Here is a 26,760-nt window from a genome sequence, read left to right on the forward strand (position 1 = left end):
GAAGCAACTTTGGTGCTGTGGAAGCCAAACCATGCCTTTGCAGCTGCAGAATACCTGGGGGATCTGCTACCTGGGTTTCCTGTGATGTGACAGCACAAGAATTTTATGTCACCAGCCCTCATGAAGAGTTGGCTAGAAGACTGCACTATAAACAGGCTTAGAAACCACTTTTTTGTTTCCATCTTTGCCAGAGAATTTACAAGTGTAGGGGCCATCTTAATTGTAAATCATACATGCATTTATAGTGCCTGATGTCAACATAGATTAGGATAATCCAAGGGCGAGCATCTTTGGACATAGATCATCCTTCTCCTGTCTCCCAAAATATACAGAGAGAAAGAATATTAGTAATTTACACAGACAGGACTCCTAGAACACAAATTGTATCAAGCGCAGGACATGGGTTTTCAAAACTGCATTCCTCAAGGCTCAGGTTACCAGGAGCTGTGGTGCTGGCAGGTGGGATGGGGCAAGGGCAGTTGGGGGAATGGAGAGGGTAAGGGTAAGGTCGGGACTCTTGCTTCTACCAGGGCAGCTTTATTTTATATATGAATCTTCTGTAAAAATTTCTATTTGAAAATAAGTTTCCAAACCCGATAAAGGTTTGAAAGGCAATTAATGGGTAAGAGTGGTCAATGAAAAACCCGAGCTTGAAGCCTGGCTTTGCCGTGTGCTAGCTATGGGCCCTTGTATAATTATTTAGCCCTAGTTCTTGTTTTTTATTTTGTTTTATAACGAGGCTACTATAGGTTAGGACAGCCAGTATCTTTGCACATTAAGCCCTGTTATAAGGTAATATATGTGAAAATTCCTGGCCTTTGTTAGACTCAGAAAATAGCACCAGTGGATGAAGCCTAGGCTTGGCACATCCTCAGTCCCTGCTTGCAGGTTTTGCTCTTAGGTCTGTTCTATCCCAAGATCCTCCATCCATATTGGGTCCAGCATCTCCTTAGGGTGGTCTCCCCTTCTCTGCTTCTCACTTCAACTTTTAGACCTTTGACTTCCTGGTATTACCAAGAATCCCGCTACTCTGTTTTGAAAGGTTATCACTCCAGTAGAGTGCTTAAATATTACTCAGGGAACTTACACATTTTCTCCTCTTAGTCTAACAACTTTATAGGTGACAAAATCTAAGTTCCCAAACATTAAATGCTGGGCTAATCATTTAACAAGTATAGGCCAAAACTTAAATTCAAGTCTCGACTGTTGATTCTTTTCACACCAACAACTGCAGAGATCCAGAAGTGTACTCTACATCACAATGCCCCAAGTATTTTTGACGCATTTACGGAAATTTTTTTTGGGGGGGGGGGGTGGGGGGCTTATAAAAATGGGAAGAAATTCTGAATAGGAGTCCTCAGCAACAGGACTTATAAGAGCAGCTTAAACAAGATGGAGTTAGAAATGACAGCAGCATTGTGCCAAAGCCATGAGAGTAAAGGTGGCCCCAGGCTTCCAGCCCTTCCCAGTCACTTTCAAATTGGGCAGGTCCAAAAATGAGCCATTCGGTTTGACAACTAGTTCATTCAGAGGCAAGCTTAAAAAGTGAGGCTCTAAGTGAACCTCCTCGGTCCAGGGAAAGTCTGGACATCCAGAGGCATAAGGTAGGTTCAGATAAAGTGGCAGCTCCCCTAAATATCATCTGCAGTCTTTTTTTTTTTTTTTTTTTGGAGGGCAGGGAGAGGTGTTGAGGGGGGAAGGACCTTTTCAGGGGTCTCCCAAGGCCAAAACTATTTTCATAATGTAAAACTTTTTTTTCTCCCACTGTTAATACAGGAACTGACAGTGCAAAAGCAGTGTCGGGTAAAACTGCTGGTGCTTTTGCAAAAATCACGGCAGTGGCACCAAACTGTACTAGTAGTCACTGTAGTCTTCACCATCAACTCACAAAAAAATAAATTTGCAAGCCAGCTTTAGAATGTCCTTAATAAGCAGTAAAAATACCGCATAAAATCCTGGAGTCAATGTTTTCATACTGATACAACTGGGAAACGTGCATGAACTATGTACTGCCCTGGTTGCCTCAAAGGAAAGCACTTGCATGACCAAGTCACGAGCTAAACAAATTGCTTTTGTCATAGCATAGACCATTTTTACTACTGCAAACTGCGGTTCAGACTTGAGTATTTAGAGACATTTTCTTGAAAATGTACGTGAGTGCAAGGAAAACAACTGACAGTGTTTGTTGCCAGTGAGAAAATTTTAGCTTTCAAGCAAAGATTAGAGTTTTTGGAAAACTTGTAACTGCTACTTTGAGCTCACCAGTTTCCCGGGATTTAAAAGGTATTTCTGCTGATAGAGGTAATATTATTTTCCAAATGACCAACGCAAAATCATGCAAAGGTACACCGATGCATTTTTATATACTAGAGTACGAGAATTTCACCGATAAGGTTTCAGATTCCATGTTGTACCTAATCTTTAAGAAACTTCCACTTGAGTCTTGATATAGAATCATCAGAATACCAAAGTTATTTGAAAAGACTATTCAAATATACCTCCCTTTTCCACCAAACAACATCTAAACAGGAGAAGAAAATGAGAATCCAGTTAAATCCAGTTAAGCCAGACATTTGATTAAAAAAAAAAAAAAAGGACATTTCTGAACTTTTGTTTTAAAAAAGCTATTTTTCATTAAAATGCTATTCAGGTTAACATATAATAGGTTTATTAGATTTAAAAATTTTTAGTTGTAACTTCGCATATAGGAAATACTGATAAATACAGCATACATAAACACATGGTCTTTGGAGTTTTCAATTTGTAATGCCACCTACTGGCAAGACTCGCAATCACTGCCTCCTTGGAAATCTAATCAGCTGCTGAGGTTTTAGTCCTTGGCCTTCAAGAATCATGTGAATAGTGTGATCCAAGGTAAACAAATGCTCTAGGGATTTTACTCGGTCTTTAAATTGCCTGTGTGGGCTGAATCATCCAGAGAAAATAATTTGGGGGAGAGGTTTATCTTACTGTGACCATTCCTAATAACTTCCTGTTTGAAATCCTCGAATAGGAAACTGAACATTTCCCCCCCTACCTTTCTCTTTTCAACATGCTTCGTTTTCTTGATGATCTTGAGTCCAATACTGATTAAAACTGTTAATGATACAAAAACTTCACTTTTTGTTCGTAGATTTTAAATGGAGGGACTCCAGACATTCCTTCCAGTGGCCTACTACCAGGGCAGGCTCAGGAAAACCCAGGTTATCCATATTCTGATAGTTCTTCTATTCTTGGTAAGTAGCATTATTACTCGTTTCCACTGTCAGAAGCTTGCACAACATCTGGCATGAAGTCAATTTTAAGAAATGAATAAAACACACTAGTTCTAACCTAGTTTAAAATTTGTTTAAATCTTTACTTCAAAGTTCAGTTTAGTGGTTGAGTTCAGGTGGAGATTCCAGGTTTGTCCCTGGAACTCAAAAGGAGACTCCAGCAGCCTAGAGACAGCCATTTTCCCATGTGGGCCAGAAATCTTCAGTGGGAGAGCTGCTGAAGGTTCAGAGATAAAGCCTGGAAGGATGATCAATAAGCATTTCAGAGGGTATTAAAAGTCATGAAGTGATAAAGAGTTTGTTTCTCCCATCTCACCCATCTTTTTCTCCATTTGTCTTCCCAGATCTTTTTTTTCCTAAATCCCTACCTTCCTATTTGTCTTTCCTTCTGTATCTCCCTCCTTGTAACTGGTTATGTCAGAATATTAAAATGAGGTCAACTCCAATGCTTTTTGTTTCCAAAAAGTTGGTTATTCTGAGACACAACAAAGTTAAAAAAAAAAAAAAAAAAGGCAATGCAGCCCCAACGCAGTCTTTCTCACCATTCTCCCCTTACTGTTATGTACTACTAATATTAAACATGCTTTGGGATTATGACTGACCAGTCTTCCTCTTCTCCCACAGGTGAGAACCCTCACATAGGCATAGACATGATAGAAAACGACCAAGGCTCAAGCAGTCCCAGCAATGATGAAGCAGCAATGGCCGTCATAATGAGTCTCTTGGAAGCAGATGCTGGGCTGGGAGGTCCTGTTGACTTCAGTGACTTGCCATGGCCGCTGTAAACACTACATGTTGCTTTGGCAACAGCTACAGTATCAAAGTGCATTACTGGTGGAGTTTTACAGTCTGTGAAGCTTACTGGATAAGGAGAGAACAGCTTTTATGTACTGTCCTCATAAAAGCCACCTCAGAGCCATTGATACAAGTCAATCTTACTATGTGTAACTTCAGACAAAGTGGAACTAAGCCTGCTCCAGTGTTTTCTCATCATTGATTATTGGGCTAGCTGTGGATAGCTTGCATTAATTGTATATTTTGGATTCTGTTTGTGTTGAATTTTTTAATCATCGTGCACAGAAGCATCATTGGTAGCTTTTATATGCAAATGGTCATTTCAGATGTATGGTGTTTTTACACTACAAAGAAGTCCCCCATGTGGATATTTCTTATACTAATTGTATCATAAAGCCGTTTATTCTTCCTTGTAAGAATCCTTTACTATAAATATGGGTTAAAGTATAATGTATTAGACAGTTAAATATTTTTAATAAATGTTTCCCTTGTTCTATAAATACTGTTTGTGCTACAGGGCTGGATCAACTTTCTACAGTGGGTTTTTAAGGACAAGCCACACCCATAACATTTACAGTGCCTTTCTGGCCTTCGTAACAAACGTAGGACTTACAGAATTTCCCTGTGTTAATAGCTTAGCTATACTGTTATAATAATTCCTCCCCAAATAGTTGGCAGTTTTACGTGAGTACAATGTTACTGCTTAAACACATATTTCAAATCCTATGAAATTACAGATTCAAGAGTAGGTGTAGCAAATGGGCTTATTTCCTACAACTCCTCTCTGCTCATGGTTGTATAGCTTCACACAGTAAGTAACCCCTGACCCAAGCATTTTTGCTTCCTTCCTTCGTGAATTGGGCCACAGAGTATTTTTTTCAAAAGAATTTGCACAGTATAACGGACAAAGCACCAAACCAGTGTCAGAAATTGTCTCTGAAACCTAAGGTTCTCCTATAACCTAGTAAAGCCATCACTCTTGAGGTTAGGTTTGACTAGAAAATGTTCTTTTTTTTTTTTTTTTAGCTCAAACACTGCTTCGGATTTAGTAGGGAATCTAAGTGCTTCATCGCACATCAACCAAACTGGAGGTCCATGAGCTACCACTAAGGAAATCTATGAGACTAAGGGATCTGGTCAAGATGGTTATAAACTTGATGAGAAACATTAAAACAATGGAATTTTATTTTGATGAAAAACTCGAGTTTACAATCATTTAGTAAATGAAGAGCAAACACTTCATTTTCCTATCCCATAACTCTTAAGAAAAAAAAAATTAGTAAATAAATATCTGAACAGATAAAGGGTAAGGCAGACTGGATGTTCACACTTCCTGCATGTGACTCACTGTAAAAGGGCAAGAACAGCACTGGAGAGAAGATAGATAGGGGCATTGAATCTCATCCTAATCATTCAAATAAGCCCAATGATACTCATTTTTTTTTTGCTCATCATGGGCAGCAAACTATACATATTTTACTGAAGGAATACTTTGATAGAAGCACTTATTTCAGTTATATTGTGCATCACAACTATAAAAATGGCTTGAACAGTTCCATTTAACCACCATTTATAAAGTGCAACTATGTAATATTCTACATTTTACCTGGGGTGTGATGAGTATCAATCTAAGCTGAAAAGACCCCAGCTGCCAATTTTCACCACTTCTGAAAATATCTAGATGTGTGAAAAAGGACAGTCCCCCATACAAAGAACCAATTTCACAAACCTACTGGTAAACAAATACATTTATATAACTGGAACCTCAGGATGCTAGAGTTGTACTCATTTAAAAAACCATTCAGCTACCTTTGGTCTTTAAAAAAGCCTCCACTGCAATATCCTAAACATTGTTATGTGCATCTCACGATGAAGAGCGTGGCCTTGTAGTGCAGAATGAGGAGAGCGCGACGTCACCGTGAAGGGTAGCATGCGATGGTTTCAAGGAACATCAGCATCACAGCATTGGATTCTGTGCATCAGGATCGAGGTCATTGTTGCCAGAAGGAGGGTGCATCGGGAGAATATCCAGCTCGTCTACTTGTGGAGTCGGGTGCATGACTACCAGCTGGTCCTGGGGAATGTCTGCGGCAGCTGCTGCAAGGTTGGTGATAGATTTGCTCTTTACACACTGAAAGTCTACATGCCGACTCTTTCCTTCTTCCTTCTCCCAAGACATTCGAATAAAGGGTCTTTGGACATAGTTGTAAATCACTTCTGGGCGGCCCCCAGGCCTTTTCTTTACTTTTTCTTTGTAGGTAGGATAACCTGGAGGAGAGAAAAATTTTAAAAACTGAGGATACACACACACACACACACACACACCCCTGTACACTTCTCGCCAAAGTTAGCCTACAGAGGGCTTTTCTGCCGTAGTTCCTGAACAAACAGAAATTAAAGAAGGGAAACCAATATTCTATCTCCTTAGTCATCAGTTCAACAGCCAGAAACTGAAACCCTACAGATACAATTCATACAGGTTTCTCCCATCCTCTCCACTCAATACACCAACCACCAGAAAAACATTCATAAAGTAAAAGCATGGAGGGGATAGGTCCCAAATACAATGGCATGTAATGGAGTGCATTTTGGGCTCTACCTGTGTGTCCTTAACATTGCTGAACCTTTCCCTTCACAGGATTATCTTGCCCCAAGGCCTGCAATTTATTGCCACATTAGCCTTCTAATTTCCTTAAACCTAAATCTCCTCTTTATATTGCTTTGGGTTTTTTGTTGTTGATGTTGTTGTTAAAAGATAAAGAGCCACAGAGCTCTTCAGCTTCACTGGTTCTAAGTACACTTCTGCACATAGGTCAGCAAAGACACTTCTAGTTTGGGAAAAGTTTCAGTCATTTACCAGGAAGGTAATTTTTCCAAAAACATACACTTCTTAGAAGCTATTGTAAGTCCCCTCCTTCTCTCCTACTAGCAAGAATTGCTAGTTTAGACCAGGGACTGGCAAACATTTTCTGTAAAGGGCCGGACAGTAAATATTTCAGGCTCATTTTAGCTTGGATTTCAACTACTCATCTATGCCACTATAAAGTGAAATCAGCCACAGAAATACGTAAACGAATGAGCATGCCTATGTTCCAATAAAAAAAAAGAACAGACAATGGAAGGAAAAACAACAGGCAATGGGCAAGATTAAGCTCATGGGCCACAGACCATATCAGAATCAGGAAAAACTAGGGAGAACCTGGGTAGCTCAGTTGATTAAGCATCCAACTCTTGATTTCAGCCCAGGTCATGACCTCATGGTTCAAGAGTTTGAGCCCCAATCGGGGTCCGTGCTGATATTGCGGGACCTGCTTGTGATTCTCGTCTCCCTCTCTCTCTCTCTGCCCTTCCCCTGCTCATGCTCGCTCTCTCCTTAGCTAAATAAATAAATAATTTTTTACATCAGAAAAAACTAGAAAAACCTCATACACTAGGGTCTCTATAATTATTGCATAAAGGATGTATGTAGGCATCATTGGTAGCTAGAATATTTAGCCATGTATGGAATGTGCACGTATGTGGCTCAGGGGCAAGCAGGGCTAAAAACCTTTTCAAGACCTTCTGCAGGATGTCGTTTCACACTCCCAATCAATTACCATTTGAAGGGCAGCTCTAGAGTTCAGAAAGGTCTCCAGATCTATTCCTTTGTCCTTGATTCCTCTTGGACTATTAGAAAGTCTTTTAAATTCCTATCTCACCATATTTCAATCTCTCCTCCACACAAAGTCACCACACTGACACAAGTGTAATATTACAGCCTTGCTTAAAAACTACCAATGGCTGGGGCGCCTGGGTGGCTCAGTCAGTTGAGCATCCAACTTCGGCTCAGGTCATGATCTCACGGTTCGTGGGCTCGAGCCCCGCATCAGGCTCTGTGCTGACAGCTTGCTCAGAGCCTGCAGCCTGCTTCGGATTCTGTGTCTCGCTCTCTCTCTACCTCTCCCCCACTCATGCTCTCTCAAAAATAAATAAGTGTTAAAAAAAATAACCCTACCAATGGTTTCCTCATGCTTCAAGGGAAAGTCCATAGTCCTTAGCATAGTATGTAAGGCTTTTTTACAACCTACTTGTCATCAGGCTTCAGCTCAAGTATGTCTGCCTTAGTAAGGAGGCCTTCCTCAACCTCCTAATTTACAATAGCTTCCAGGTGCCTTCTTTCTAGCTTTGAAATCAAACAGCTAAATTCCACTATTTACAAAATGACAGAGAACATCACACAATGGTGAAGCAAACGTGTGAGCAATTCCACTGTTTTTAAGCCCAAAGTCTCCTCCCCTTCCTGCAAACACCCTATTTTTGGTTGTTCTTTCCCAAATGTCTCAGCAGCCCATTACTGTCATCTCCAACAGCTCAACTGGTCACTGATCAACACCACTATCAGCATCACAAATATACTGAGAGAGTACTATGTGCAAGGCCCTGTTTTAAGTGGTTTTCCTGTATTGGTTCACTCTGTCCTCATAATAGCCCTATAAAGTACTTATTAATGCTCCCATTTTAGATGAAGTAGCTGAGGCAAAGAGAAGTTAAGCACCCTGGCCAAGGTCATACAACTATTAAGTCATAGGATTTAAACACACAAGCAGTGTGGCTCTAGAACCTTTAATCTTTACACTTTGCCATATTATGCCAAGGGAAATACTTTGTTCTTAGTAAGGGCACTTAAAAGTATCTGACATGACATCTGGAAAAATCTATTTAAATCACAAAGTAAAAGCATCTAAAAATGTATGCATTTAAGAAGATGAAATAAGTTTGAAATTTGTATTTAATGTGAAAATAAGTTAACTATTATTATACCTTAAGAACCAGTAAGTTACTAACATGCTTTTACATCCATTTTCAGAAAGTGGTTTTTAGTTCTGTTTGGCTTTGAGGAGCTCAATGATCACGACTTGGCAAAGAGCTCTGCCAATCTTATGGGAACATGTACATGTGTGCCCAAACATACTATATGGGCTCAGTCAAAAATCATCAAGGTGACCTATGGCAGAAAAGATAAATTCATCTCTCTATATTGTTAGGGGATCTTACGGAATAAATAATTTCTAATGGCTTTCTATCTTCTCAGATAAAGGAAGCTAACATTTGTTATCTATAGGTCTACTGCATGAGCATTCATCTAGTAATCACTTGAGTTCTTCTCAAAGTATCTATTTCTCAAACTATACTCCAAATGGGATTCAATTTTTAGCCCTTTTTTTTTTTAAAGAAAATTAATAGAAAATAATGAAAATGTCTTACCTTCTATTCCCAATCTAATCTTCTTAAGACCTCTTTCCTTCAAAACTGATTTGGCCACATCTCTGTTTTCAATGTACTTGAAAAATCTATATAATTTTGTGCTATAAATAACTGGAAACAAAAAAGAAAACACCAAAAATATTTTCTTAATAAAAATCAAAGTACTTGGAGATGAACTTAAAATTATCTCCATCTTCAAAGGGGCCTGACAACCCTATAAGCCCAAATCATGGATGCAGTGATGCGGAAGGGTGACTAGCCAACATGACAGGACAATTCAGTACAGTTAATGAATAAGCAAATGTCTACTTAAGTTGAAACCAGAAAAGCTTTAATAACCAATCAGGTAACCCAATCCATAGGAAGAATCTCCTTCTGAAAGATTTATCATATACAAACTTACTAGAATGGGATCTGCCCCAATTTCTTCAAATAAGAGAACCAAAAGATAGCAATATCACATCATTATCAAGCAGCCCAACTCAAGGACTTTGCTGTAATGCCTATAAGGCCTTGTCTGGAAGGGGAAAAACTGCCTCATCAGAAACTATAAAATGGATACATCTTATATTTCACGGATTGAGCAACTATTAATAATTCCCCAAAAAGGCAAAGACCCTCCCCGCAAACTGTTTCCAATTCAGGCGAACAGCCCCATTTACTACTGATGTTAAAAAATGGCAGATTCGAGCATGTTCTGCCTAGGTTAGTCTGTTTAGAGCAAACTGGCTTTGCAAAGGACAGACATTCCACTGACAACATGTTGAGTCTTCCAAATGTGCTGGGAACTTCAGGGAGTTAGAGTGATGGACCTTCCTCGCCTTCTCTCTTTCAGGTGGAGTTATCTCCCTTAAAAGGTGAACTGCAAAGGTTTTTTCAAAAAAAGAAAAACACACTCACAAACCAAACATGCTGGTTTAAGAGCCAATAAAAGGAAAATACGTATATAGATGCTACTCATGGGGTAAATTTGTGATTTACATCCTTAAGATTACTGGTATTTTAAAACAAAAATTTGCTGACATCTCAGAATGAATGGTGTATGTCACGTTTAGGAAAATCACGCTGAAGAGGCTGTGTTTCCTCAAATCAATCTTCTTTGGTTTGGAACATCTTAGCACAAAATGAAATATATTTAAGCAAATTAAGTAAAAATGTTTTCAGTCCTCTTTAAGCTTCCAAGCTGAAGATGAAAAACATGAAAACAAACCAAAGAACACGGACATGGAAAGTTCAACAACTCAGAGGGAAAAGCCAGGTCAACCATAGTTCTTCTATCACTATCATGTCATTTCTATGTTCTATAGCTGGCTCTATACTTTCTAGTATATCTCTTTTAATCTTTGTTAGCCTTTCATTTTTCCTGTGTTTTGCTCAACTTGTTATTCCACATATTATTACAGAAAACTGTCAGAAAACAAGCTAGGAATGAGGAAACACAACAGAAATGGCTGTTACTACAACTGTCCAGAGAAGAATCACAACACTAAGAGTATCATGCAAAGGGAGCATCTCAATGTAAACTCTGAAAAGAGCTTCTATAACTTATGTTAAAATAATCTTTTGAATATCTTCAAAAAGAATACCACTTGGGGACTGTTTTGTTTTTAGACAAGGATAAGTAAAATGAAAAAATCAGAGACTAAGGCATTCTGTAAGTTTCTATATTCCTGTATTTTTCACTTAAACCCTAATCTTTACCAAGTCAACATAGACTGGAGTACAGAAGAAGGTGCTGGGTTCTTTTATCTAGTTCCTCAAATCATTCTTTTAGCTCTATCTTCTCAAACCTATAAAACTGCTCAAAAATATTATATTGGGTTCATCAAGAAAAGTAATATAAATTTTCTAACAACAAAAAAATCAAAAGGCTCATATCAGGGAAAGTTTAAAAGTCTATTAAGGAAAAAGTCATTGTTAATTCTCAAGATAAGCTGTTTTGGCCAGAAATACCTAACTATAGTTCCACAAAGCTTTCTGAAGGATCATTATATCCTCCAGAACACATATATGATACTAAAAAGGGAATATCTTAGAACTTAAAATCACCCTAGAAATCAATGAGTTGAAGCTTCTCATTTTATATATGAATAAAAATTAATCTAAAAAAATCAGCTGATTTTTTATAATCTACTAACTCCAAGATCTACTTCTGTAGAAGGCTTCTTTCTAAATGCAAAGAAAAAAAATCCATCAAGATCCAGATACTCAATAAAGAGCAAACCATTTCTCTGCATGACAGGCATTTTGTAAAGGGCCACAGAGTAAATACTTTGGGCTTTGCGAGCCATGCGGTCTCTGTTGCAACTACTCAGCTCTGCCACTGTAGCACAAAAGCAGCAAAAGACAATACATAAAACTATTCATAAAAACAGGCAATAGGCTGGATTTTGGCCCACAGCCCATGGTTTGATGACCTGGTGTAGGTAAGAATTCAATGTACTTTCTTTATAAAAACTGTCCTTTGATCAGTATTATAAGATACAGAGAGAATCTATGATGACTCAAGAGAGAGAAAACATGCCACAACACTTACTTTGTGAATACTCTTCTCCCATCTGTGGTGGATACTCTTCATCCCAATCAACCACATCATCATCTGTAAGCACTACTATGTGGCATTCTCGCTCCCCACTCTGGGCACTAGCTACCATGAGAGGCAGGATCATTTCTTCCAGATAAAATTCAAACTGTCTACGAGCACCATCATTTGATAACTCATGCATTAGGGCACCTGAAATGAAACCCACAAAAATACCTTGATTTTTTTGATGACTGACGAGTAAAAGAAGAGCAGAAGGAATACACACACACAACATCCAACCCTACAGACAAAATAACAGTGGTTATTATTTTGTCAAAACTTTTCCTAGGGGCCCTCTGGGTGGCTCATTTGGTTAAGTATCCGACTTCAGCTCAGGTCAGGATCTCACAGTTTGTGGGTTAAAGCCCTGCACCGGGCTCTGTGCTGATAGCTCAGGGACTGCAGCCTGCTTTGGATTCAGTGTGTCCCTCTCTCTCTGCCCCTCCCCTGCTTGTGCTCTGTCTCTCTCTCGCTCTCAAAAATAAACAAACATTAAAAAAAAACTTGGGGGGCGCTTGAGTGGCTCAGTCGGTTAAGCGCCCAACTTGGGCTCAGGTTATGATCTCACAGTTCGTGAGTTTGAGCTCCACACTGGGCTCTGTGCTGACAGCTTCGGATTCTGTGTCCCCCCTCTCTCTCTGCCCCTCCCCTAGTCACACTCTGTCTGTCTTTCTCTCAAAAATAAATATTTAAAAAAAAAAATCTTAGGAAGAGATGTTATGGAACTAACTGTAGGATCTTACAGCAAGAAGGGCCAATTAAAAGTATCTAACACAAGCTCCATTTTATACTTCATAAGTGATCTGCCCAAGGTTATAAAACTAATTTGCAAAATTAGAATTAAATCCCCCAACCCCTCCCTAGCCCAGGGTAGTTTTTACTATATCATGTTGTCTTCTATCAATATACGCAATTGTATCTTAGGGTATATCTTAAGGATCTTTTCAGATTGTCCATATGAACTAAAATAGCTCCCACATTCCATCTCCCATGTTTTCTTTCTCAGAAAATTATTCACAAACATTAATATTTCAGTGTAGGCAAAGAAGTGAATTGATTTTGGGATAAGGAAAGCAAAAGGCTAAGTACAGACGTAACGAATAACTTCAATTTCCCAAATACACAGCCATAAACTCACCTGCATTGACCTAATCTTTTTTGTTTTTCTATGTCAATGGCAATGTCCTAACTCCTATTTAAGGCACTACTAATTCAGAACTACTGAGAGGCTTAGAGAAGGAATTAGAACTCAATCTAATCTATAGTCTCCAGAGGGAGGGCTTTTTCCCCCCAAACCATGTTGCTAATTATGTAATAGTTATTAATAATATATAATGATATAACAAATGATTAAATAAAATGTTATTATTTAGCCATGCCTCTCTCTAGGCTGGCTACTTCCCATTATGATTTTTTTTTTTTTTAATTCCCTCTATAACCAAACTGCGAGGTATATAGGAAGGCTACTTCCCATTATCATTTCTTTTTAATTCCCTTTATCGTCAAACTCCTAGATATATCAACACATTGATTTTCCTTTAACTTTTGAGCCAATTCCAATCTGGCTTCTACACTCAGTACTCCTCAAAACTGCTCTCAATATAGATTCCAAATGACCTGTAGATTGGTAAAAATAATGAACATCTTTAGATCATGTTTTTATTTGAATTCTCAGTTGAATCTCTTATGAGGACCACCACCCTCTTCTTCTTAAAACACTCTCTTTCCTAAGACTCTCCAAAGCCACTATCCCTGTTTTTCTTTCTCCTCTGGATGTTCTTCGATCATCTTTACCAGCTCTTTCTCCTCTAGCTGTTCATTAAATACTGATGTTTCTCAGGACAACTGTCTTTTCTTCTCCTACCTTATGCTGATAATTCCCAAATTTATTCTACTAATTCTCATCTTCTATATTCTAGATGCATTATATTCAACTGCCTTCTGAAAATCTTTACTGGGATGCCACCTCACAAGTACCTCAAACTCAATATATTCAAAAGCGAATTTAATCATATCTGCTTCTCCCTGCACTGTTTTCTAAAACTGGCCACATCATCCCATTCATTTCTCAGGATCATCTCAGAAGAGTGCCGGGCATATAATAGGAACTTAAATATTTGTAGAATAAATAAGTGAATCCCTGATTCCTCTTTCATATCCTAACTCAATTATTCCCCAAGGCTTATCAAGTCTACCTCTTAAATACACCTTGAATGGTGTCATTTCCTTCTCTGGAATACGCTAACTAAAGATAACTGCAACATCTCTTATGCCTCATGCTTTTTTGCAGTGGGACCTTGACATCTCTTCCCAGGAGGTGGAGTCTAACCCTCCCCTTTAATGTAGGCTGGTTATACTGACTTGCTTTAACCAGGGAAGCATTGCAGAGGTGACAGTGTAGGACTTGTGGGTTTGCTTCGGTCTTGGGGAATGCTCACTTTCCAAATGCTTCCCAACCTAACCTAGTGTGCAGGTTTGGAGAAGTCCAAGATGCATGAAGAGGCCACGTGTAGGTACCCTGTTTGACAGTCCTAGCTGAACTCAGTCTTTGAGTCATCCGAGTGCAGGCAGCAGACATGTGAGTGAAGAAGCCTGCAGCCTTCTACGTCACCTCAGCCCTTCAATTATTCATAAGATGAGGACTCAGACATTGTGAAGCAGACAAAAGCCACCTCTACTTGGTCTGAGTTCTTGACCCACAGAATAAAAATGATTGTACTTTATGTCTGGAATGGTCTGTTGCAGAACAATAATTAACCCGAACACACTCCATCCCCAATGCCCACCCCCAAGTCCAAGTCATCCTTAACTCACCAAACTACTATAAAACCTAATCACATTCCCCCAACGTTTGCTTCGGGCCCTGTGTAATTCATCTTCCCCTCAGCAGCCAAATTATGCATCTCCTCTAGTTTGAATCTGTCACGGCTTATACTATCCTTAGAATAAAAGTCCCAGATCCTCAACTTGGTCCATAAAGGTCTGTTACATGAAAAAGGAGATCACACATCAATGTGTACTGTCCTTTAAAAAAATATTTTCTTTAAACACTACATATAGCCCACATAAGTCTTACATATGTATATATACATATGTATGTATGTGTGTTTGTGTGTATATATATATATATATCCCCTACATATAAATTTAGTCTAGCCCGTATTTCTCTCCTGAACTGTAAACATGTATACCCAATGCCCCACTAAGCATTTCCACTTGGATGTCTAGTAAGGGTTTCAAATTGAACATGTCCCAAATCAAGCTTCTAAATTTCTGCTCCCTATGACGTCTCCCCCATCTCACTTAATGGCAACTCCACATTTCAAGTTAAAGTTCTCTTGTGGGGCGCCTGGGTGGCTCAGTTGGTTAAGCGTCTGGCTCTTGACTTTGACTCCGGTCATGATCTCACGGTTCGTGAATTCAAGCCCCACATCAGGCTCTGTGCTGGCAGTATGGAGCCTGCTTGGGATTCTCTCTCTCTCCTTTCCCCCCCACTCTCTCTCTCTGCCCCTCCCCTGCTCACATGCTCTGTCTCTCTCTCAAAAAAAGAAAAAAAAGTCCTCTTCTCTCTTCCCCATCCCATATTCCGTGAGCTAGCAAATCCCACAACTCTACCATCTAACATGTCCAGAATTAGATCACCTCCCACTGCTTCCACCCTGATTTAAGCCACCACTATCTCTTACTTGAATTATGGCAACAGCGTCCTAATTATCTCTTTGCTTTTACCTTATTTCTCCTTGCAGTCCATTTCCAACACAGCAGCAAAGAGTAATCCTTTTAAGCCACAGATCAGGACTATAGCACCACACAACTCTACATGAAATTCTGTGTTGTACCGTGAAATGGTACAACACGGCAACCTCACAGATCATATCACTCCTCTGTTCAAAACCCTCCAATGGCTTCCCATCTCACTCAGAATAAAAGCCAAAAGAAAAAGGCCCTATATGACCTAGGTCCCCGCCTAACTTCATCTACTACGAACATTCTAACTTCCTTTACTACAACTCTTTGCTGCTCTCAAATATGCCAGGCAAGCTGCCTCAACGGTTGCACTCATTGTTAACCTCTGCCTGAAATTAAATTTTCCTTTCCAAGTAAGGCTTCTCTGGCTATTCTATGTCCCTTCCTTACTTCTTCCCCCTCCTCAGCACCTATCACTAACATACCATATGCTACTTGTTTACCTGGTTTATTGTGTATCTTCCCCCAAAAAGTATTAAGTTCCATTAGAACAGGAAGTTTTGCCTGGTTTGTTCATGCTGTATCCCCAGAACTCAGAAGAGACTGGTACAGAATGAACAGTCATCAGATAGTTGTCCAGTTAAGAAATTTTGTTTTCTCCCTACTCCTCTGGCCTTATTTCTCACCTCTCACACTCCATCCCTCCACTCTCACCACACTTCCCTTCTTTCAGTTTGTTAGGTGTGTCATATTCCTTCCAACCTGACAGCCCCTGCAAACACCTTTTCTGCTGCCTGCAACAGTCAGCATCTTATCCTCTTCACCACCCCTTTAGGTGTTAGCTTTAATGTCAAGGAGATGATCTGCCATAATCCCTTTACCACACACTTCTCATAGCATCTCATTTCTTCACTGCATTTTTCACAGCTTTTTATTACTTGTCGAATGCCTGTCTTCCCCGCTAGACTGTAAATGCCATAAAGGCAGGGACAATGTCTTATCCATCACTTCATATTTATATTTATACTCATTCATATTTATTCTCACTCATACTACATGCATGGAACTCCTAGAAAGCTTGATTAAGAAGGGAGGGGATTATAAGTTAAGCAGTAAACTAGAAACGCATAGCTGATACTTAAGAATTAAAGAATTGCAGGGGCGCCTGGGTGGCTTGGTCGGTTAAGCGCCCGACTTCAGCTTAGGTCATGATCTCACGGTCGGTGAGTTTGAGCCCCGCGTCGGGCTCTGTGCTGACAGCTCAGAGCCTGAAGCCTGTTTCAGATTCTGTGTCTCCCTCTCTCTCTGCCCCTCCCCTGTTCATGCTCTGTCTCTCTCTGTCTCAAAAACAAACGTTAAAAAAAAAAAAAAAAATTAAAAAAAAAAGAATTAAAGAACTGGAAATCCACGCTGCATAGGAAATGTCTGAAGCCATAATGATGAATGGCATCACTTAGAATAAATGTACAGATTCTGTGAGAGAGAAGGTAGCTTAAGACAGAATGCTTGGGAATTACCACATTCAAGAGATATAGGAACAGGGAGCAAGTGAGAGAATAATAAACAGAAGACCTGAAAGAAGGATGTAAAAGAGCCAAAGGAAGAAAGAGTCTAGAAGAAAGGAGTGACTTAACAGTGAAACCTAAAGACAGGGATACCAGCCAGAATTATCACTACATTTTGAAACAATGTTCAAAATATTCTAGACAATTAAATAAGATATCTATCTAGAGAGGGAGGGAGGGAGGGAGGGAGAGTGAGTGTTATTTAGGGGCACTTAGGTGACTCAGTTGGTTAAGCATCCAACTCTTGATTTTGACTCAGGTCATGATCTCATGGTTCGTGAGCTTGAGCCCCACATTGAGCTCTGCACTCCCTCTCGCTGCCCCTCCCTGACACTCATTCTTTCTCAAAATAAATACATATTTAAACAAGAATAAAAAAAATAAAGTGTTATTTACAACAGAGTCAATTATCCACCAAGAATATATAAGAACCAACTGAAAAACTATTAGAAATAAAGAGAATCCTGTTAGATGGCTAAATAAATACAAATGTACAAAATTCAGTAGTTTTCTCATATGTTAGCAGTTAGAAAATTTAAACATATTTTACACACAACAAAAATACAAAATATCAAAAAATAAAGAGCAGAAATAAAAATAAAACTTGGGGCCCCTGGGTGGCTCAGTCAGTTAAGTGTATGACTTCAGCTCAGGTCATGATCTCGCGGTTTGTGGGTTCGAGCCTGGGTCAGGCTCTGTGCTGACAGCTCACAGCCTGGAGCCTGCTTCGGATTCTGTGTTTCCCTCTCTGCCCCTCCCCCGCTTGTGCTCACGCATGCACTCTCTCAAAAATAAATAAAATGTAAAAAAAATTTTTTTTAAAGAAATAAAAATAAAACTTAGTAAACAGCAATTGGAGGAGACGGTACAGTAAATATGTTAATTCTTCTAAAACATTAACTTCAAATAATTCCAATGAAAAACTTAAAATATTTTTTTTGATTGTTTTTAATGTTTATTTTTGAGACAGAGTGCAAGCAGAGGAGGGGCAAAGACAGAAGGGGGAACACAGAATCCGAAGCAGGCTCCAGGCTCTGAGCTGTCAGCACAGAGCCTGATGCTGCAAGATGGTGACCTGAGCCAAAGTTGGACGCTTAACAGACTGAGCCACCCAGGGGTCCCTTCACTTAAAATATTTTAAATAATTGTTTTTTAATATCTACAACAGACATAGGTCAGATTTGAGTCTGAGGCTGAAGATTACATAGAGAGGAAAAGACTAATGGTAATAGAGAAGATGACAAGAATTGGAATAGGGTCCTAAAAAATGCATGAGGGATAAAATAATTTACTTATTTGGCAAATGTTTATTGAGTCCTTCCTTACCATGTGTCAGGCACTATGGACACAAAGCTGGAAAGGTACAGTCCCTACCCTCAAGTTCAAACTGGTTTAATGCTACAAACTAAAAAAAATAGAGCAAGACAGAGAGAGAGAAAGAACACACAGTCACTCTTGTTATTTCGGTGTCTCTGTTTCCATGACTCCAAAAGCAGGCTCTACCTCTGATCTCCCTTTCTCAATAGCTTTGATATAACTTTAGTTTTTTAGTCTTTGGTTGCAGTCCCATTGTGTCCTACCTACAGTGTCTTTCTTCTTGGGCCCTCTGAACTGGTGCTTTATTCAAACTTTAAATTTCATTTTCCATACCACTTTTACCCATGGATACTATATTTTCATTTCTTTTAGCCCTGGGCTTTCATTCCTGAGTTCAGCTGTGGTTTTCAAACCCTTATGTGGATTACAGTGTTTGCCTGAGAAGATGGACACTGAAGAAATTTACAGCATAGTTGGGGAGCTACTATTTGCCATAGAGTTCCTTCACTATATGGTAAGTTCTATGACAGAAGATTAAGAAGTCAGTTCCTTCCTGTACTAATCTGAACATACAATTCCTTCTGTCTGGAACATACTTTCTTTTCCCCTTCCTCCAGAAAGTTTCCTTAAGCCTCCACTCCTGAGTTAGGTATGGCTCCTATATTCTCATTTAGTACTCTATTATTTCTCTAACACCATAATATAATTTACTTGTCTGTCTTCCCCACAATACTACAAGCATCATGAAAGCAGGGACTCTGTCTTTTTTTGTTGCCTTTCACATACCTAATATTTGGTATAAACTATGTGTTCAATAAAAATGCAGAAAATGACGGGTAATCCATTAAATAAATTATTAAAACATATTTGCTAATATAATTATTCACAATATACTTCCATGTAAAAATACTACAAAATAGCATGTACAATATGATACAATACTTTTTAAATTTACTTTTATTTCCTAATTTTGCTATCTTTTTTAAAAGGAAACCTTTATATAATACTATGTGTCAAGCACTATTCATTTCATCTTCACAACAACCCTGTGAAATAAGTAATATTATTGTCTCCATTTTAAAGATGAGGGAACTAAGAAACAAAGTTTTAAATAACTTGTCCAAAAAACCCAGTACTCTCTATTCAATAAACATTTAGTACTTGTATGGTTTTAAGTTAAGAGAGACAGACATCTTAGTGTAAAGTGCCATTCCGTATACAGTTAAGACACATCTTAGAAGGAAAAAATTCAGTTTTGACTCAAGCCTACACCTACACTATCCTTTTATGTTTTTAAAAGGCCATTTTGTCTCTTCAAATTCTATATAGTTTTAATAAAGTCTATGAGAATCTCTACATTTTAAAAAACGTGTATTACAGGGGCGCCTGGGTGGCGCAGTCGGTTAAGCGTCCGACTTCAGCCAGGTCACAATCTCGCGGTCCGTGAGTTCGAGCCCCGCGTCAGGCTCTGGGCTGATGGCTCAGAGCCTGGAGCCTGTTTCAGATTCTGTGTCTCCCTCTCTCTCTGCCCCTCCCCCGTTCATGCTCTGTCTCTCTCTGTCCCAAAAATAAATAATAAAACATTGGAAAAAAAAAATTTTAAAAACGTGTATTACAAATACTCTAGAAACAGTTACAAATAATTATTTAAAAGCCAAAAGTCTAGAAAAACCATTTGGCATGTATTTTACATAAAGACTCTTACGTTTAATTCCATAACAAATAAATGAGACTTAACAGTGATGACAAGGTCTATGTCCAAAGGATTACAAAACCAAATCCACATCAATTTTTTATCTGACAGTCACCAAAATTCAACATCTAATTATATGAAATGAAATTAAAAATGGTCCCATGAATAAAAAACACAAGACGTGAACTAAAAAATCTGTAATAATGCTCATGGTTTAGTAAAAACATTTTTCAAGATGTGAAAACACAGAAACTTTGCTTGTGTTTACACATGTATGCTCTACCTGTCCAACTATCTGACTTTAAACTTTTAAATATCATTTATAGAGAAATGGACTCAGAGGTGGACCAGCCACTTTGTCTCAACCTACTGATATTTTTATGGAGACTTTTTAAAGAATTTTTGGCAATAATAAAGTGGTACTTAGGGAAAAACTTAATAAGGCCACATATTTTCAATGAGAGCTTAACTAAGTATGAAAAAAAAATAGCCATATTACAGCATACAGTAGGTGCCTTAAATTTCTAAATAATATTTCCATTCCCAGTTTCTAACACACTAAACTTTTGAGAAGGTACGCCAAGCTAGTGTTGAGTTTAGGTTAATCAGGTAAAGATAACCATAAGGCTGAGATTAACAAGGTTATAACCATGCATAGGAAACTTTTTAAGTGGCTTTCCACCATATATAGGATAAAAATATAAGAACATGAGTTTGGATTTAAAGACTTTCCATAATGTGGTCCATTTATTTATTCCCATCTCCTTCTGGTACTGATACAAAGTCTCTGCTCCAACTAGGTTGTTTTCAAAATATATCTTTTGCATCTTTATTCCAAAAATTTCAACATTAGAGTCACCTCTCTACTCTACTCTTTCTAAGTTATTCCTATTTATTCTTTACTACCTGCTTCTTCTGAACTCTTTCTCAATCCTTCTAGCCCACAATAACCTCTCCTGAACTTCTTCAACCACTTAACATCCAAGTCAACATCTGAAAATTCTCCTATTCTATTTTAACCTTTCTGTGTATTATCACCCTTCCTCACCCCACCCCAGGCATGGCATAACAATGAGAGCGAGGGATGTTGTGGAGGTAGTCAGGGGAAAATATGAAAAAGTTAGGATTTCCAAAGTTCTAGACTCTGCTCTGAGGCTGTTTGATGTTCTCAAAGTGACTTGGCCCTTGTTATGAACTGAGGGTTAAGTATCCAGTTTAAGATCTGTAATGACAAATACTGTTTTTGAGAATTATTTTTATCTTCCACAGGGGCTTAAGATATCATTTCACATGCAAAGTACAAATATAGTTAAATTTTTGGTTGATGTGATCTGAAGAGTGAAGCCAAATACCATACTTGACCAAAGCCAGGGTTCCCAAGCTGGAAGATAAAGAGTTGCAACAAAAGACAGAGACAGGGATCAAGGAGGAAATCTGGGAGAGTCTATCAAATAATAAATACATGCATACATAAATATATACATAAAATTTCTAAAAAGTTTTGGAAAATTGCACAAGATCTTGTAAAGATCTCTGTAGACTTCCACAAATCATCTTGATGGCATTAGAATGCTTTATAATCCAATTAAATATTTGATGCCTAGGTAAATAGCACTATTTCAGGCTTTTCATTCCAATACTGTAACTCTACAAACCACTTACACAAAAAACATCATACTTACTGAGATCTCTACATTTAATAGTACTATATTCAAAAGAAATACAAAGATAGTCGCATGCTTCTCTCAGTTCAGGAATAGATATGCCATCAGGACAACGGATTATTCCTGTTTTGTAGTAATCCTACAAAAAAAAGTAAAGAATGCATAAAACATCTAGAGCACAAGGTGTCCAAAACCTTTTTATTAAAATTAAGCTGGCAGCATTTTCAAAAACAGTAGAGCTCTGAGATTTCTGAACTGTGGAATTTTAAAGTTAGATGGGACCTCAGTTAATCTAACCACTTCTTCATTTTACCAATATGAAAACTTGGGTTCACTGACTCACCCAGTCATACGATTATTTAATAGCAGAGGAAAGATTAGAACCCAGGTCTCCCCATTAATGATGCATTTCTTCTCTCTACTGTATCATGCCAATTCACATGTATTTTCCCCTCTGCAAGTTATTTTTCTATATAACTATCATCAAATTTTTAAACTTTTTTTAAAAAAGAAAGGTAAGGGGCACCTGGGTGGCTCAGTTGGTTAAGTATCTGACTTCAGCTCAGATAATGATCTCATGGTTTGTGAGTTCAAGCTCTGCATCAGACTCTGCACTATCAGTGCAGATTCTCTCTCTGTCTCCCTCCCCTCTCCCTCTTTCCCAAAATAAATAAACTGAAAAAAAAAAAAAAAAAAAGTTAAGTGACAGATTTTAAGTTACCTTCAATATTACCAAGAAAATTGAGCAAAATTTATGGTTCTTAATAAAGAACTTAAAAGTCATATCCAAATATTAAAATATATAAACAGAATGCACAGTTAGATATTCTTCCAAATACTATTCTTTGGTGTGTCCAATTTTATGATGAACAATCAATAGCCCTCATTTCTAAAATCTACTTGAAAAGTTAAGGGTTAGCCCCCAAACTTCTTGTCACCTTTACTTGGAGGGTCAAGTGGAATTGTAAGCACTTATCCCCCAAATCAAGATCTTCCCCACCCCTCCATCAAGCTTCCTTGTGGTTCTGAGCCACAATAACGCACTTAATAAAGCTGCTACACCAGTGGAAGCAAGATGTCTTCTGGTACTTGTCCAAGTACTAACAACCCAATCAAGATCAATTTCTTTTCCTATCTTGTACCTCAGGATCCCCCTGCCTACTTTCCCTAAAATTATTTCAGGAAACCGTATTTTCAGACTGTGGCATAAACTGTCACACACTATAAATCAAATCTTTATCACTAATTTGAAATTATAAGAAGGGACTCTAACACTAATTCAAATATTCATCAAAATAAAAGGTGAAAATCTCAAAACAAGGTTTAAAATGAAGATGCTAACAACTACACTTTGGAGATGACTTTTACATGTTCATAACTGTCCACAGTGCCAGCTATGTGCAATAAAATATTAAAATTCATATAGTCTCATTCATTCTCAGGTAGCAAAGAATGATCAACTTATTGTATTTAAGAGAATTAGGAAGGGAGGAGTAGTATGACTCCAGAAGTATTATCACTAAACCCCTGAAAGAACTGCCTATTTATACCTAAGAGGTAAATCATCCCCTGTCCTATCTGTGCAAAAGTCATAAAATTCATTTATTTGTGTCGTATTACCTTTATGCACTAAAATAAAAATAAATGAAATGGTATTTTTAAAATATTAATATTAACAATATTATTAATAATTATTAATTACATTAATATAATATCAATTATATATTATATAAATATAATATAAAATATTGATTATAATGTTAATTATATAATTATTAATAATTATTAATACTAATATTAGTATTATTTAAAACAATATTCTGCATACAGATATACAAATCGAACTCTGCTTCCAGTCCAAGTACCTGCCAAAAAGAGGTTATGTGATTTAGCAAATACATGTAAGAAACAAGCACTCACCAGAATAGCTCGAAACACAGTGGAGCCAATTCCCTCTGCCACTTCATACTCTCCCTTCTCATTGGGACGTGTAAAATTATGTTCTCTGCCAGATCCAAACATCCTATGATGATAAATAATTGAGAAATGTAACAAACACGATACTTCCTTCAGAGGGAAAATTTATTTCATGTACATAAGTAAAAAGGAATTAAAATTTATCAGATTAATTCAAAACATTCTTTATTTTTATTTTTGACAGAGAAAGAGAAAGCATGCACACAAGCAGGGAAGGGGCAGAGAGAGAGAGAGAGAGAGAGAGAGAGAGAGAGAGAGAGAGAGAATCCCAAGCAGACTCCATGCTGTCAACACAGAGCCCTGATGCAGGGCTTGATCCCACAAACTGTAAGATCATGACCTGAGCTGAAACAAAGAGTTGGACACTTAACCAACTGAGCCATTGAGGTAGAGGTGCCCCTACCTCAAAAATTCTTATCAGCAATTTATTCTGGCAAATGTAACAAATGAAGAAATAGTAAAAGCACTTCCTTTCTGATGGGAGGGAACTAGAGTATAGATTCCCTATAAGCAAACAGAATCAAATGATAAAATTCTGAAGCTAAAGAACTTTCCAGCTCCTGCTTCTCAGGGGGAAAAAAAAAATCCATCAATCAATCAGTCTAGGGGGAAAGATGATTTTTATACTAATCTTACCAGAAAGAAAAAGAAAAAGGAAACCATGTTATCTGTGCCTTCTCCTTAAGACTGCTGCCTTCTTCACTGCAAAGTTAATGCTGTAGTGCAGCACACACAGGAAAAAGGCAGATGAGGCTGTTTCACTTTTCATAATTTTAACTATAAATCTAAGAAATATCACTCGGAATTCTTACACTTGCATCTTAGAACTGAAAAAAACAGCAATGAAATGCTCAGGTAGAGAGGAAGGAAGAAGTTAAGAGATGAACGAAAAGTTTAAACAAATGAGTAAAAAGCTCTTAACATTAATTTTTACATAAGAAAATACCAATTTCTATTTTTTCAAGTAATACTCTTGGCCCTTTAACAGTAACTATTTTGACAAGAGGCAACTTGCAGAATATGTTCTTTGAAATTTTCCCAAGAAAATTTAAAAATTGTGATTAAAGGAAGTTGAACCTCAGAATTCCATGATAACATTGTTCCTAAAGTAAACATGGCTGAGTATTCCACTCAACAATTTCCCAATTAAAATGGTTTCCTCTTTTATTATAACACAGAAATCTATGAAAAACAAAGCTTTTTCATTTCAAAGTTTCCAAAAGAATGCCAACTGCTTTTTACAGTTCCCATGAATATTAATTTTCATTAATTACTCAACTGACGTTGGAAAAGATGACTTCACTGATTTAAAAAAAAAAAAAGACAACAGTCTTTCAGGAATCAAATGTCATGTAATTTTCTCAAATACTTGAAATAAAAATAAACTTATTTTTTAAGTAATCTCTACACCCAATGTGGGGCTTGAACTTACAACACCGAGATCCCATGCTCTATAGCCTAAGCCAGCCAGGTGTCCCTTAAATACTTGAATGTTTTTTACAAAAGCAGAACACAGATCAATCTGGATACACACACACACATATGCGCGCACACACATATGTTGTTGGGCTTTGTTTTTTCTTTTTTTAAATGTAGCATAACAAATGAAACAAAATTTCAAATATCTACTTTTTAAGTGTGTTTCTTTAAAGTTTAGGTAAAAATAAAAAGTATTAACAGTGTCAAGTCATCCTCCTGACACCGCCCATCAATAATATCCCTTTGTGGGGTGCCTGGGTGGCTCAGTCGGTTAAGCAGCCGACTTCGGCTCAGGTCATGATCTCGCGGTCCATGAGTTTGAGCCCCGCGTCGGGCTCTGTGCTGACAGCTCAGAGCCTGGCGCCTGTTTCAGATTCTGTGTCTCCCTCTCTCTCTGACCCTCCCCTGTTCATGCTCTGTCTCTCCCTGTCTCAAAAATAAATAAAACGTTAAAAAAAGTTAAAAAAAACAATACCCCTTTGTGCTGCTAAAAATACATAAAAGCCATAATTATTTTTTTCCTGAGAGATATAAAGTCTAATTGCCAATGTTAAAAGGAGCATTTATTTGAAAATGTAGTGTCATACGTTAGCTTTTATTCTGTATGCAGAGATACTAAGAAATCACACATAGACATAGACACATTCTAAATAGTTGGTTCCTCATATGCGACCTAGAAAAAAAAACAAGTTTTTTCTACATGTTAACTTCTATTCCATTTATATGCTCTTTCTTTTTATACTTGAGTGAATAGAAAAAGATACTAATTTTACAATGAAAAGGTATTTGATCCTAGTTTAGGACAAGTTGAAAAATCAAGTGTATATTGACTGTATCATTCTTAAGACTGCAGTTCCCACAACTACAAACTACGTTAATCTTTACTCTGAACCAGCAAAGATTTGAGGATGGCTAGTACCTCTCCTTCATTCTACTAACTACTTGTTAATAATGTTTCTTTTTTTTAAGTATCTACATCAAACTGACAATTTATGCTGACTTTTCAGATAACCAACCTGGTGGGTTTTTTTCTTTAAACAATGCTGATACCTGCTATATTTGGTGGTTGAATTTGGGAGCCCCCAGGTGAAGAAAGCACATTATTTCTGTTAAATTTACCTTGTCACATACACTTTAAGGTTTTCGGCTGTGCAGATCGTTTGGGACCCTATCTTCATTAACTAATATATGCATTTGTTTTTCCTGCTGATACAGCAAAGATGGTTAGAAATAAAACTAAGTTCAAGAGGTGCCTGGGTGGCTCAGTCGGTTAAGCATCTGACTCTTGGTTTCAGCTCAGGTCATGATCTCATCATTTGTGGGATCGAGCCCCGCGTCAGGCTTCGCTTCTGCCTGTTTGGGATTCTCTCTCTGCCCCTCCCCGCTCACACCCCCTCTCAAAACAAATAAAAAATAAAAATGAACTTAAAAAAAAAAACTTAAGTTTAAGACCTGGCTCTACCACTTTCTAGTTGTATTA

At 37.9% G+C, this 26,760-nt stretch overlaps 2 protein-coding genes across 15 annotated transcripts in view; one reads left to right on the top strand and one right to left on the bottom strand.

Annotated features, from left to right (window-relative positions):
* ARNTL (aryl hydrocarbon receptor nuclear translocator like) overlaps positions 1 to 4,570 on the top strand; it is a 100,222-nt gene extending 95,652 nt beyond the window's left edge. For all 10 annotated transcript variants that reach the window (XM_030330765.1, XM_030330769.1, XM_030330767.1 and 7 more), the window contains 2 exons: positions 3,134 to 3,236; positions 3,900 to 4,570. In XM_030330765.1, coding sequence (XP_030186625.1) covers positions 3,134 to 3,236; positions 3,900 to 4,060 — 264 coding nt within the window. In that variant the 3' untranslated portion in view covers positions 4,061 to 4,570. The remainder of the gene's footprint in view (positions 1 to 3,133; positions 3,237 to 3,899) is intronic.
* A 667-nt stretch (positions 4,571 to 5,237) lies between these two features.
* BTBD10 (BTB domain containing 10) overlaps positions 5,238 to 26,760 on the bottom strand; it is an 86,526-nt gene continuing 65,003 nt past the window's right edge. For all 5 annotated transcript variants that reach the window (XM_030330778.1, XM_030330780.1, XM_030330777.2 and 2 more), the window contains 5 exons: positions 23,745 to 23,847; positions 21,843 to 21,963; positions 11,851 to 12,048; positions 9,315 to 9,425; positions 5,238 to 6,338 (listed from right to left, as the gene is read on the bottom strand). In XM_030330778.1, the coding sequence (XP_030186638.1) occupies positions 6,028 to 6,338; positions 9,315 to 9,425; positions 11,851 to 12,048; positions 21,843 to 21,963; positions 23,745 to 23,847 (844 nt within the window). In that variant the 3' untranslated portion in view covers positions 5,238 to 6,027. The remainder of the gene's footprint in view (positions 6,339 to 9,314; positions 9,426 to 11,850; positions 12,049 to 21,842; positions 21,964 to 23,744; positions 23,848 to 26,760) is intronic.

Source organism: Lynx canadensis, chromosome D1 (assembly GCF_007474595.2).
Source record: "Lynx canadensis isolate LIC74 chromosome D1, mLynCan4.pri.v2, whole genome shotgun sequence".
NCBI lineage: Eukaryota > Metazoa > Chordata > Mammalia > Carnivora > Felidae > Lynx > Lynx canadensis.